The sequence below is a fragment of the Apiospora marii genome (genome assembly GCF_038362585.1).
Source record: "Apiospora marii strain CBS 49790 chromosome Unknown utg000009l_segment0_segment0, whole genome shotgun sequence".
In the NCBI taxonomy this organism is placed as follows: Eukaryota; Fungi; Ascomycota; class Sordariomycetes; order Amphisphaeriales; family Apiosporaceae; genus Apiospora; species Apiospora marii.
The window spans coordinates 3,685,724-3,699,336 of record NW_027117381.1 but is presented as its reverse complement, the minus strand read 5'-3'; the positions used below and the strand labels follow the sequence as shown (position 1 = coordinate 3,699,336).

At 56.2% G+C, this 13,613-nt stretch overlaps 5 protein-coding genes across 5 annotated transcripts; 2 read left to right on the top strand and 3 right to left on the bottom strand.

Annotated features, from left to right (window-relative positions):
• Positions 1-370: 370 nt before the first annotated feature.
• PG985_012716 (Secreted protein) lies at positions 371-1,346 on the bottom strand (the record flags this gene model as incomplete). The annotated part of the gene is made up of 3 exons (XM_066832482.1): positions 371-619; positions 834-1,055; positions 1,173-1,346. The coding sequence occupies 3 exons, from the start codon at positions 1,344-1,346 to the stop codon at positions 371-373; spliced, it is 645 nt and encodes a 214-aa protein (XP_066680532.1).
• A 2,575-nt stretch (positions 1,347-3,921) lies between these two features.
• On the bottom strand, positions 3,922-5,579 carry PG985_012715 (2-methylcitrate synthase; the record flags this gene model as incomplete). Its single annotated transcript, XM_066832481.1, has 4 exons — positions 3,922-4,414; positions 4,467-5,165; positions 5,235-5,416; positions 5,532-5,579. The coding sequence occupies 4 exons, from the start codon at positions 5,577-5,579 to the stop codon at positions 3,922-3,924; spliced, it is 1,422 nt and encodes a 473-aa protein (XP_066680531.1).
• Positions 5,580-6,498: 919 nt separating this feature from the next.
• Positions 6,499-8,307, top strand: PG985_012714 (2-methylisocitrate lyase; the record flags this gene model as incomplete). Its single annotated transcript, XM_066832480.1, has 1 exon — positions 6,499-8,307. One exon carries the CDS (start codon positions 6,499-6,501, stop codon positions 8,305-8,307), a length of 1,809 nt encoding a protein of 602 aa, XP_066680530.1.
• Positions 8,308-8,810: 503 nt separating this feature from the next.
• On the bottom strand, positions 8,811-9,958 carry PG985_012713 (Levodione reductase; the record flags this gene model as incomplete). The annotated part of the gene is made up of 3 exons (XM_066832479.1): positions 8,811-9,461; positions 9,565-9,706; positions 9,903-9,958. The coding sequence occupies 3 exons, from the start codon at positions 9,956-9,958 to the stop codon at positions 8,811-8,813; spliced, it is 849 nt and encodes a 282-aa protein (XP_066680529.1).
• A 1,575-nt stretch (positions 9,959-11,533) lies between these two features.
• On the top strand, positions 11,534-13,100 carry PG985_012712 (uncharacterized protein; the record flags this gene model as incomplete). Its single annotated transcript, XM_066832478.1, has 3 exons — positions 11,534-11,963; positions 12,032-12,984; positions 13,044-13,100. The coding sequence occupies 3 exons, from the start codon at positions 11,534-11,536 to the stop codon at positions 13,098-13,100; spliced, it is 1,440 nt and encodes a 479-aa protein (XP_066680528.1).
• Between the last annotated feature and the right edge of the window lie 513 nt (positions 13,101-13,613).

The window sequence follows — 13,613 nt, the reverse complement described above, 5'->3', positions numbered from 1 at the left end:
ACGATGTATGAAGGCGACAATACAAGGCAGAGGAAGACTACATAGTGCAAACTTATGGATATATATGTGAACAAGGCTTGATTGAGTTATGCTTAGTCCCCTAAACTAGGGAAAGAGATAGGAAAAGAAACAAGTAGGAGAACCCCCTATCGCTGATTCCACCCGTCCATCTCAATTCATACCAAGAGGCGCTGGTAGTCTCGCAATCGACCCCGCTGCCGAGCGCTACACAACGATGCACGTAAAGACAAACGAATGGCTGTTGGGAATCCCGACCCCCTCCCACCCCCTTTGCCCAGCTCTCTTTCCCCCTACCCCCAAGCCCCCTTTCTGGACACCTCCCCCCATCTACAGTGCCCATTCCCCCACCTTACTGGTTGCAAGTCTGCCAGTTGACGTGCAGCTGCTGGGTGAAGGCGACGGTGGCGTCGTCGTCGGAGATCTGGCCGAAGGCGGACGAGTTGGTGCTGGTCAGGGCGATGCGGTTGTTGATGTTGAGCAGGCCCGTCTGGCCGCAGGGCGACCAGATGACCGACGTCGTCGGGATCTTGTCCTCCTTGGTGTACACCTGGCCGCCCTCCCAGGCGCCGCCGCCGCTGATGGAGGTGCGGGTCGTGGTCTGCGATGGGTGGGGATGATGAGTGAGTATACGTGTGTGAAGCGAGGAGAGGAGTGGAGATGGGAATGCGAACTGTTGAAGATGTTGAGGGGAAAGAAATAAGGAGTCGTTGGTGTCGACTGGCGCGTCAATAGGGAGTGCGGCGCAAGTATGCTGAGCGTACTTTCTCGAGTACAATCCTGAGTAGTAGAAAAGAAACAAAAAGCAATCATACCGTAGCAGAAGCATCCTGCGAGAAGTAGTAGGTCGACAAGAAAGTCCCCGTCACGCCCTTCTCGAGCTGGGCGTACCCGTGGTAGGTCGAGTCGACCAGGGCGTACTGGAAGCCGCCGGGGTACTTGAGGTTCAGGTGCAGCTGGCAGTTCTTGGTGCGGTCCGCGACCTGGGTGCCGGGCCCGATGTAGGTCTGGAACCCGTCGAAGCCGAACGTGATGACCTGTGGGGAGCGAGCAAGCATGTGTCAACCGACTATTGTTTTTTCTTTTTTTTTTTTTTCCCCGGTGGCTCACAAGGGGAAAATTAGGAAGGGGGTTGTTTCTGGTGGAAGACTTACAGTGCGGTCAGGGGAGATGTCGGTGGTCACTGTACCCTGAGGGCAACCGTTACCCGAGGACGACGAGCTGATGATCTGGATGCTGTCGGGCGAGGGCAGGTCGCCGTCGCCAATGATGCCGATGGGGTTGGCGGCCGCGAGGAAGGGCAGAAGGGCAGCAACATAGGACCGCATTTTGAAGAAAAGGGGGCCGGGGTGATAGTGGAAACAAAAGGGGTAAAAGGGGAAGTAGGTGTGAATCTTGACCTGAAAGGAGTCACGGAAGGGATGGCAACGCTGTGTTACCAAACTGGTCTCTAGTGGGCTGCTCGGGAGGTGTCTAGTCTGGTGTCGAAGCTGCTGAAGTGGGAAAGATCGACCGTCGTGGGTGACATTGGTGTAGTATTTATACTCATCTCGCTTCATCGAAAGTGGACTCCATCGTGTAGAACTCGTGCTACGTTCCGAAGCCGGCTGGATGGTTCTCTCCCATCACTCTCCGCTTCGCATTTCCTCGTAAGGCGGCAGACAGTAGGAACCCTGCTCCGTACCACAAACACGTACTTCGATGCTGATAGGAGCTGATGGGCGAACAATGGTCTAGAGCATGGGCGCTGGACGCCGGACGCCCATGGTACCATGTCGTGATGCAGCGAAGCAATACAGCCAGCCACGGCCTGGAGAAAAAGAAAAGGCGCTGCTTACTCCGAGGAGAGCAAGAATTAGATTGCTCCATGCATAGATGAAGACTGTCAGCATTGCCCAGCGCTTGCATCTCTAGCTGGAAAGGCAAGAGGGGGCTAGTGAGGGAGCTTGGCCCAGATGGCACAGTAGCGGCGCTCCATCAGCTGCAATGGAGTTTGCGGTTGAATAGAGAAGCGAAAGGCGTTTAGATGAAAGATATATTAAGAGACGACATAGAGAGCCGCGAGACCAGCCTCGAACCTGGTCTGTGGAGCGTTTCTTTAAATAGAAGCAAGAGAAACTCATGACAAACCGAGAGTTGAAGTCGTTGGACCTCAGTGGAGGTTCTCACGGGACAGGCCGTTAGACGGGTCGTGGTTGGTCGCTCGGGGATTTGCTAGAGGAAGATGAGATGATGAGAGAGCAAAGGAAACTAGTGACTCAGATCACCGTGCACGAATAAGATTGGTCCAAGATTGCGGCAACGTCGTTGCTCTGAGTTTCCAGCGCGGATTTTGACAGCTGGGCGGGATACGCTTGTTCGTGTCAACACACCGCCCGACCAAGAGGGGAGAGATCTAGGTCCGGTCTGTGGACCAGATCAACATGGTGCCACCGAGGGAGAATGGGGCTTCTGGGGCTGCGAGGTAGTATTCGATACTATTTTTGACTCAGAATAGGGGTCTGATAGATTAAGCTTAATTGGCCTTGCATGGGCGATGTGAGGGCCAGCTGGACTTGTTGGAAATGGCCTAAGAAGCTAGCCAAGATGAGGCATACTTGACATCTGGCTCAACCCACTCTTCGCTAGGCAGACCATCACCTGACGTGATTGGGCTCGGAAGGGTGCGTCGACGAGCTGAGTTGAGTCAACATTCGTGTCCCCTCAAAAGATAGGCGAGCCATACGAGCTGAGACTCACCATGCATCGTCGAAAGTATGGAGAATCGGTGCCATTGCCATATTCCACATGATAAAAGGATCGGTAATTTCTGTGTCTCGAAGACCAGAAGAGACTAGTTCAGGTAACGTCGACCACAGATTTGTTGAAATTTAAGGTAATACACCGGAGACTCGGTGACCTCGGTCAGGACCGCCCGTCGCATATCGTTGGATCCTCCGCATTCCTACTTAGCTACCTACGGAGAGCAAGTAAGCTGGATTTGGCAATTGTCCGCTCTGGCCAATCACCGATTATTGACCCCCTTTTAGCCTCTTTGCCGAGGATCAGGGGTAAACTACCAATGCATGCAAGCTTGGATGACTGGCTCGCAAGTGCACACAATGCCCTCGCATGGCTCCAGGGTCCACTCACCATCGCGTTCCACCGCGTCCTTCCAAGTGGGAGAGAGAAAAGGGAAATGCCCAAAGACGATCGACCACTGGCCGGGTCCCAGTCCTGCGGGCGAGCCCCACGGCAATACCCGGCTGAATGGTAGGCGCATGCGTCCCGGGCGGCCAGAACGTTCGGAAGTCGACTGCACGAAACGTAACCTGCCATAAAGCGGAACCAAGAGCATGACAACGGAGCGCGAAGCACTATGGGATTTCTAGATTGGGAGGGAATCTAGCCTTCTCGATATGCGCGATGCACTATGAGGATGCGTCGTAGTGGAAATTGCTCTTGAGAAATGCAACCCAATGCTGACGGACGGGCCAAATTTAGAAGCACATAGGGTCCTTTGCGGTAGCAGTGCATCAGGATAGAGCCTTGCAGGATGCGATTCCATGAATGGCATGTTGGATCACCCCGCATTGCTCATCCTCGCGGGGCATGCCGATACAGGCCGCCTGGGTAGGAGAGCAGAAGGGGGTCCTCGAGGACGGCCAGCTCTTTACACCGACCTGTATTACTTGAAGGTTGTCGTGATGGAACACAATCAAGATCAATGCAGCTGGAAAGAAGTGGAATGAGCAAACAGGCAGGTTGAAACAGTTCAATTAGAAAACATCTTGCGCAGGGCTGAAGCTAAAACATTCTAATGCATTCCAACATTAGGGCCAGAAAACGCCGGCTCACAGTCCAGTCTAAGAATCACGCAATGCGACAATAAGAATCATCTCCTTCCTTGTCTCCTCCCTCAACTCAAGCCTCAGCCGCCTTGAGCAGGCCGGCCAGGTTGATGCTCTTGGGGCGCTCGATGGGCAGACCCAGGGCGCGATCCCAGATCAGCTGGGCCAGCGGGCCCAGTCCGCGGCTGACGCCGAACGTCGCGGTGTAGTACAAGGTCTCATGGAAACCGTAGTGGTGGAACAGGACGCCCGAGCTGGAGTCGACGTTGGGGTACGGGTTCTTGGTCTTGCCGTGCTTCTTCAGCACTTCGGGCGCGACCTCGCTGTTAAGCTTGACCAGCTGGAAGACGGGGTCCTTGGCGATCTCTGGCCGCGACGAGGCGTAGTCCATCAGCGCCTCGAAGCGAGGGTCGGGCTTTCGCAGCACGGCGTGGCCGTAGCCAGGCACCACGCGACCCGAGTTCAGCGTCGACCAGAGGTAGTCGTGTACGTCCTTTTCGGAGTAGCTGGTTCCTATCGACTTTTGCATCTGGAGGATCCATCGGAGCACTTCTTGAGCGGCAAGACTAGAGCAGAACATTAGCAACTTCTTGAAAAGATTGGGAAAGAACTACATACCCGTGTAAAGGTCCAGCGAGACCCTGCAGACCGGCACTGTAAGATAGGAAGGGATCGCTGAGGGCGCTTCCGACCAGGTGAGTAGCGTGCGCGGAAACGTTTCCGCCTTCGTGGTCACCGTGGAGAGCAAGGTAAAGTCTCAAGAGATCTTGGAAGTTCTCGTTCTCCTTACCGCCCTTGCCGAGCATGGCAGCAAAGTTGTAGGACCAATCCTGATTGATGTCCACGTCGGCGGGGAGTGCGCCTCCGCCACGGTACGAGTTCTGGTAGATCTTGGCGGCAATCGTCGGCAGCTTGGCCAATAGGCTGATCACATCGTCGAATGTAGGCTCCCAGTAGTCGGCCTTGTTGATACCCGCCTCGTACGCCTTGGCGAATTTGGAGGTGTAGTTCAGGGCGCTGACGGCAATTGCGAACTGAGTCATGGGGTGAAGGTCGGTGGAGAAGCCGTCCAGGACCTTGTTGACGAAGTCGGGGAGCACAGCCTGCTCGGCGAGCTCCTTGGAGAACTGTCGGGTCTGGTTGACCGAAGGGACTTGGCCAGTCAGGAGCAGCCAGAACATGGCTTCGGGCAGCATTTCCGTGCCCGAGCGCCCTTTCGGGAGCTCCTTCTGGCAGTCCTTGATCGTGCGGCCATGGAATCGAATGCCCTCGTCAGCGTCGAGGACGGAACCTTCCCAGACCATAGCTTTCAGGCCTCTGCGCGACAGGGGGTATTAGCATACGCCTCAGTGGGGGTGGGGTGAGCTTGGAGGGGTCTGTATGTACCTCATACCGCCAATGGTATTCTCGATCTTGACTTCGCCAATGACCTTGTTGCCATTGGCCTTGACTTTCTTCAAGAGCTCTCGCTTCGCAGGGATGACCTCCTTCAGTGTCGTCTTCAGATCGGGTTCGGATGTAGAGTAGCATCGCGCCGATGGTATCGCGACAGCGGACACAGCCCGGGGCTGGAATGAGACGGTCTTAGCTCAGGATACACCAAACTCGATCGCCAAGCAGGCCATGGAAGAAACATAACGATTAAACAGCAATATGCGAATACTGTTTTCTGTTTCAACTTACACGAATAGCGCCCAGCGCTCTTGCGGTTGTTCGTATGTTCATAGCCATCTTGACTGTGAGATTGTTTGCGGGACCTCGGCTATTGCAGGGTGAAGAAGTCCAGAAGTACGGGCTGATGGAGAATGGGGATGCGAGAAACACCAAATGTATTAAATGTCGACCTCTTGCTTGGTCTACGGGGGGACTGTCCTACGAGCAAGTAGGAGTCAAGAAGAGAGAATTATTTGACGAGGCGGCTTCGCTCAGAAATTCGGACAAGCAGCAAACAAAAACAACAACTTGCATGTCCAATCGACTCATGGATCGGAAGAGCATTTTATCGAGTTTACCGAGCTGTTTGTCACGTCCAATTGGGTGCTGCTGCTGCTTGCTGCGAAGGAGGTTGACCCTGACGTACTACGCAGCGGTGTGGGGTCACAATATGTACCAGCGTACGCATGTTGTGGTAGGAAGGTACGGGTCAGGGTGAGATTCAAGGGCGAACGGGAGGAAACAACTTGACAATTAGGGGCGCCCATTGATTTCAAAGTGCAGTGACGGAGTGATACAGGCTGACCAGCAGTTCAACGTTAAGCGGGAGGGACCCGCGTTACCCCGCGGTGAGCCGAGGGTAAGACTGGGGGCTTATCAGGGGCCCATTGGCCAATGACGGGGCGGTAAAGACGGGGTAATTTAGCGGGTATCACCCCAACCTGCCCGCCCACTTCTGGGGAGTTAGGGGGTTCGGGTTAGCGCTTGTCGTCGGCAGCTGTACCTCCAATATTTCCATTCACCTGCAGTTCCGTCATGTCGTAATACCGAGCCTCGGCCGAACTGTCGCTTCTTTCTCTGCCTCTGTGTGGCAACCCATTCCAGATCCCTATATTCCCGCAAATGCTGTCTTTTGTGTTTTGTTCGACTTTAGCGTCTTGATTCCCATCCCAACACCCGCATACCCGATCAAGTCGTGACTTAGAGAGAGAACACGATGCTTCGAAGAGCCGTGTTCAGAGCTCCCCGTCGGGTCGCCCCCACGTTGCGCAAGACATCATCACCAGCCTTGGCCGCCACACGCGCTCTTTCGAGTACCGTGAGCAAGATGTCTCTGCCGCCCGTAGAGCCGCCGCTATCCGCCGCCCTCCCCTCCGACTCCTTCCAGCTCCTCCCCGAGTCCTCGAAAGCCGGCGCCGCCGAAGACGCCCTGTACGAGCAGCAGGTCAAAGACGTGGAAGCCTGGTGGGCGTCGCCGCGGTACGCGGGCATCCGGAGGCCCTACACCGCCGCCGACGTCGTGTCGAAGCGCGGCTCGCAGACCCAGACCTACCCGAGCTCGGTCATGGCCCGCAAGCTGTTCGACCTGGTCCAGCAACGCGCGGCCAAGGGCGAGCCCATCCACACCATGGGCGCCATCGACCCCGTGCAGATGACGCAGCAGGCCCCGCACCAGGAGGTCCTGTACCTCTCCGGCTGGGCCTGCTCTTCGGTCCTGACCTCGACCAACGAGGTCTCGCCCGACTTCGGCGACTACCCCTACAACACGGTGCCCAACCAGGTCCAGCGCATGGCCAAGGCCCAGTCCATGCACGACCGCAAGCAGTGGGACCTGCGGCGCAAGATGACCCCCCAAGAACGCGCCAGCACGCCCTACGTCGACTACCTGCGGCCCATCATCGCGGATGGTGATACTGGCCACGGCGGTCTGAGCGCCGTCCTCAAGCTCGCCAAGCTGTTCGCCGAAAACGGCGCGGCGGCCGTGCATTTCGAGGACCAGCTCCATGGCGGCAAGAAGTGCGGCCACTTGGCCGGTAAGGTCCTGGTACCCACGGGCGAGCACATCAATCGTCTGCTCGCGGCGCGCTTCCAGTGGGATGTCATGGGCACCGAGAACCTCGTCCTGGCCCGCACCGACTCGGAGAGCGGCAAGCTCATATCCAGCGACATCGACGTGCGAGACCACGAGTTCATCCTGGGCGTCGCTGATCATGGCCACGTGCCGCTCGCCGAGACGCTGCAGGAGATGGAAGCCGCCGGCGCGACAGGCGCCGAAATCGACGCCTTCGAGGCCGACTGGGTCAAGAACACCAAGCTCGTCACCTTCGACGAGGCCGCCGTCGCCCACCTCCAGAAACACGGCATCCCGCAGGACAAGATCGACAGCGACTACACCGCCGCCGTCGAGGCCGAACCCGACATGGGCATCAACGGGCGGCGCAACATTACCGGCCTGCTCACCGGCGAGCCCGTCTACTTCGACTGGGACATCCCGCGCACGCGCGAGGGCTTCTACCACTTCTGCGCCGGCATGCGGGCCGCCACGAAGCGCGCCATCGCCTTCGGGCCCTACGCCGACCTGCTGTGGGTCGAGACGGGCGACCCCAACGTGCAGGTGGCCACGGACCTCGCCCGCGCCGTCCGCGCCGCCCTGCCCGGCAAGGGGCTCGTCTACAACCTGAGCCCCTCGTTCAACTGGATGGCGCACGGCTTCACGGACGCGACGCTCAAGTCCTTCATTTGGGACCTGGCGCGCGAGGGGTTCGTGCTGCAGCTCATCTCGCTCGCGGGCCTGCACAGCACCGCCACCATCACCAACGAGCTGGCCAAGGCCTACAAGGAGGACGGCATGCTCGCCTATGTGAATTTGGTCCAGCGCCGCGAGAAGGAGCTCGACTGCGACGTGCTGACGCACCAGAAGTGGAGCGGGGCGTCGTACATTGACGGCATCCTCGGGGCGATCCAGAGCGGGAGCAGTGGGAGCCGGAGTATGGGAGAGGGTAACACGGAGGGGCAGTTTCACTGATTCGGTTATAGAAAAGGAGGGATCGTAAGGTTCGGTATAACCATGGCTTAGAGGCTTCGGTATGAATGAAAGTAGCAGCATTGGGTGGCGTTTTGGGTGAACATAGGTGCCATACATTTAACGATCGACCAAACACTTTTTACCTTATTTAAACAAATTCAGTACGCAGCAGGCAGAGCGAGAGAAGTACCCCATCGGAGTGTGTATGTGTGTCAAGCATCATATCATCATGCTATGGAGTTCGTTATCTTATCTAGCGAACATTGAAGCTCTCATCGTAAACTCTTCTTGCCCAGTCCACATCCAGCAAAAAGGAAAACGCCATGCTCCGTTCCATCGGGGAAAATCTGACGCCTGGTTCCCACCAAGCCGCCGTCCCCAGGATATATGGTCATCAAGCAGATAGGAAGAGATTCCCAGTCTACATTTCGGTAAATCATGCATGCATGCCCTATCAGGGTCTTTCAGTTAAATCAAAGTGCCGGCTTGATCCGGCCGAACCTTCAGAGGGAGTCCTTGGAGGCGTTGTTGGTGGGGGCCGGAGCCGGGGGGCCCTCGGGGGTGACGTAGGCCTTGGTCATGCCGCCGTCGACGACCATGTCGTGGCCGTTGACGAAGCTGGCCTCGTCCGAGGCCAGGAAGACGACGGCGTGGGCCTGCTCGATGGCCTCGCCGAAGCGGCCGGTGGGGAAGTGGATCTCGCGGCGCAGGCGCTTGGCCTGGTCGTCGCCGAGCCAGTCCTGCAGCAGCGGGGTGTTGAGGGGCGCCGGGCAGAGCGAGTTGAAGCGGAAGCCCTCGCGCGCGTGCACCATGGCGAGCTCGCGCGTCAGGGCCAGCACCGCGCCCTTGGACGCCGTGTAGGCCAGCTGCGGGGTCGCGGCGCCGGCCAGGGCGACGACGGAGGCCGTGTTGATGACGCTGCCCTTGGTCTTCTTGTTGCGGCGCAGGGCCTGGACAGCGTGCTTGCAGCCGAACCAGACGCCCTTGACGTTGATGTTCATGGTCAGGTCCCAGATGGCCTCGGGGGTGCCGATCGCGTCGTCGTCCTTGGCGTGCATGATGCCCGCGTTGTTGAAGATGACGTCGAGGCCGCCCCAGGCGTCGAGCGACTCGATCGCGGCCTGGACGGAGGATTCCTTGGAGACATCGCAGATCTGCACGAAAAGCGCAAGGGCGCAACACGTTAGTATCTGTAATACCCTGCCATGCTCAAAGGGGCAATTGGCTGCTGCTGCGGCCTGTGGGATGCAAACTTACCACCGTCTCAACGCGGGGGGCATTGGGGACCAGCTGTGTGACCTTGGCCTTGGCTTTCGCCAGGGCGGGCTCCGAGATATCGGCCATCAACACGCTGGCCCCCTCCTTGGCGAAGAGGATGCAGGTCTCGAGACCAATGCCACTGTCTGTGGTGTCAGCATGCTTGCGGTTTGGTTGGTAAATACACAGCAGCTTCTCGGTGATGCTACACTGGTTTCTCTGTCCTGCAGGGGAACCAATTGAGCTGCAGAGACAGACGCGGCTATCGAGTTGGGGAGCGCGCCCGATAGGCGGAGCGAAGCTTCGAGGGCGTTTTGTGATTGGAGACGGAGACCTACCCGGCGGCACCAGTGATCAAGGCATTCTTGCCAGCAAGACGACCTGCGGAGCTCATTGTTTCTTGGAGTCTTCGAATAAGTATATTGGGAAAGAGGGTATGCGCAATGTGAAACGATACACGAATGAGTGTTTTGCCTGTTGTGTACGGAAGGAGGGGATAAGTTGAGAAAGTCGAGTTGCTACACAGGTTGAACCAAGTGGTGGGTGATACTTGATTGTATGTTGACTCGCTGCGCTGCGATATAGGAGGTTCGTTTGGCGGGGTGGTCCCTTTCCGTGACTACCGGAAACTCAGAAAGAGCGGAGACAAATCTGGATCGGCCATGATAACGTGCCGCCCTTATCTTGGGATGGCGCCAGTCGAGTCGAGTAGTATTTAGTAGGACGGTGAGCTGGCCTTAGCTGGCTTGAGCTGGCGTCGGCTGGCGTGCGTTGGCCAGCGTTGGTGATCTTTGAATATCAATACGAATTCATGAATATACAAATTTGGTAAGCTCTGTATACCTCCACGTACGAAGACGCAGATGGCTACAAGTAAGCTTAATACGCAGCGGCGATCCCGGCGTCTTGGAACAACACATCACGCACCTATTAACCTTGCAATAACGTGAGTTTCCCGGCTTGTACATACGGAAACAGGCAATAAACTGCACCAACAGGGATCGCGACAGCTTGACTCGCTACCCCTATGCGCAGTTAGGTAATAGATAAGCTATCGCCAAGACTATCAACTAGGTATCTCCAAGTCTAGCCGCCTACCAGCCCAGTTGCATACGTAAACCCGTTTGGTCTTGTTGAATAGGAGATAGGGGAGGCACATCTTAATGTCCTCGTGGACGCAAGAGAAGTTGCGGGCTATCTCTCTGTTGCGTGGAAGCAGCCAGCAGCCAAAGCAAGCAAAGTTGGTATTGTGCAGTGACGTTGTGCTCAGGACCCCGCCATGGCCAATGCCCCAGAACTGCCCCTCGACTTGCGAGCCCCTGCATCTGGACCACTTTTAGTGTCTTGTCGTCTCAAGCTGCCTGCCGTTGTGTCTCAATCTTCTGTTCGTCTCAAATCCGAGCAAGTCTTGATGCTATTCTAGGGGTGTCATCTGGCGATAGCATCATGGATGTTTGTTCTGTCGATCCTCTTCCGTTCCAACCCCTCTTATCGCAGTGGTCGAGTGACCAAGCGACAACGGGCGAGAAAACAAAGAAATGCGGGATGACCGCCAGGATGACCAGGATTCCTTGGCGATAAAGCGCGCATCCGTTTTACGGGGTAGCTTGGCTTATCACGATGGTGGCCCCACGTCATCATTTGGACTTTGGAGGCTGGCGGGCTGAACCGCTACACGGCAAACTAACTGTATCCCCTTGGCCAAGTCTCCCGCCCTCTTTCAGTGTATTCTTTCGCTGCAATTGGTGTCGTTTGGTGATCGCTTTCTCCGTTGTCATTCTTACCAATACCAATACAAACATAGATTTATTGCTTCACTGCGAAAAAGTCGCTCTCTTCCCCATCCGCTTCTTTCGCAATCGATGCGACAACCCCTCCATTGCAATCGCATTCAGATCTCGAGTTGCTAGAAACTTCAATTCGCCCCAAGCACGTTTTCTCCGAACCGTGCTCCCGAAAGCCTGCCAAAATGGCTGCACCGCAACAAGAAGTCACGTTGGAGTCGCTGTCGGAGCTCCTCAAAGATGACAACAAGGTAAAGCTGGCCGGTATTGACGTCGATGGCCAGCTTCGAGGCAAGATTGTCTCCAAGAAGAAGTTCCTTTCCGTCGCCAAGTCCGGCCTTGGCTTCTGCTCTGTCATCTTCGGCTGGGACATGCATGATCTGCTGTACGCCCAGGAGCTGAAGGTCAGCAACAAGGAAAACGGCTACCACGATATTCTCGCCGAGGTTGACCTCAAGAGCTTCCGTCGTATCCCCTGGGAGGACAATGTGCCCTTCTTCCTGCTCAACTTCTTGGATCCCGATACCCAGGAGCCCATTTGCGCCGACCCTAGAGGTCTTCTCAAAGTCCAATTGGACAAGTTGAAAGCTAAGGGCTTTGGTGGCATGGCTGGAGGTTCGTACTTATCCTTTTTGTTCCTGCACCGTTGCGATGCAACTATACTGACTTATTCCCCGTAACAGGCGAGTTGGAATTCTTCCAGTACAAGTTGCCCCCGAACGAGACGAGCCCTGCCGCCTTCTTGCAAAACAACCCTGCCCACGCACTTCCGTCACTCACCGAAGGTATGTTCGGATACAGCATTACTCGGCCGGTGCACAATCAAGACTATTACTACGACATATACGATACTTGCGCCAAGTTCAACTGTGACATTGAGGGATGGCATACGGAGAGTGGCCCGGGAGTCTTTGAGGCCGCATTGGAATTTGGCGAGGTCAGCGACATGGCGGATCGCGTCAGTATGTTCAAATACGTCGTGAAGTCGGTCGCGACCAAGTACAACATTGTGCCGTGTTTCATGGCCAAGCCGAGATCTGGACTGCCTGGTAACAGTGGCCATGTCCATTTCTCCATTGTGGACAAGGATGGCAAGAACCTCTTCTACCGGGAGACCAAGGACGAGAACGCTCCGTACCCCGATGCTGCATACCTGAGCGATATGGGACGGCAATTCCTCGCAGGCTTGATTGAGGGCCTACCTTACGTCATGCCGATGCTTGCGCCGACCATCAACTCTTACAAGCGCCTGGTGGAGAACTTCTGGGCACCAGTGACGGTCTCATGGGGCCTGGAGCACCGTGCGGCCTCCATCAGGTTAATTTCGCCCCCCACCGCGAAGCCGGGCGCAACACGGTTCGAGCTGCGAGTGCCAGGAGCTGATGCTAACCCTCACTTCGTCATGGCCGCGCTTATGGGCCTGGGATGGCGGGGTATCGAGAAGAAGCTGGAGCTCAAGACAGCACCACTGGGCAAGGGCGAAGACGTTGGCGGCGGCTCCGACCAGGGTATTCGACTTGCGAAGAGCTTGAAAGAGGCGACGGACATGTTCATGGCGAAAGACAGCATTGCGCGCGAGGTGTTTGGAGATGACTTTGTGGACCATTTCGGCGGCACACGGCGCCACGAGATCCGGGTAAGTGTTGAGATAGTCGCACTGAATCGCAAACAGAATGCTAACAAGCTCTATTTCAGGTATGGGATGAGGCGGTCACGGAATGGGAGATCAAGCGTTACATCGAGACGGTGTAAACGGCGACGTACTTCTAGGATACCCACAAGAGGAGTAAGGCGTATGATATATACTGGTCCCGTAGAATGGAACCGGCGACATCTTATCGATCTTGAAAATCATTTACAAAGCAATATACGTGAATTTCGACTGAGACCTTGATTGATCCAATCCTATACAGCGTTGTGGTGTGCAGTCTAGCATGAATAGTAAAATTAGGTCTGCTTTCGCTTTGGAGCGACTATGGAAAAGCCGCATCGCGGCGCCTTCTGTTTCGGGTTCTGTGAGCGAGGAGCCACCATGTGTATGAGGCCTCGATGAAGGCCCCTTCTATGGGAGTGTTGTCAACTTTGCACCAGACTGTTGCGGTTTATCTCGACTGCTGACTTGCCTGAGGACTGTTCTACCCCGGGGTTCCTCCACCTCTATCGAGAGAGCACCTAGACTCCAGGTGGTAGTGGGTGGGCAATCACTGCTAACATTCCAACCAAAAATAGAGTATTACCCTGGTTCTGCGTTTTCCCCCAGCGGTA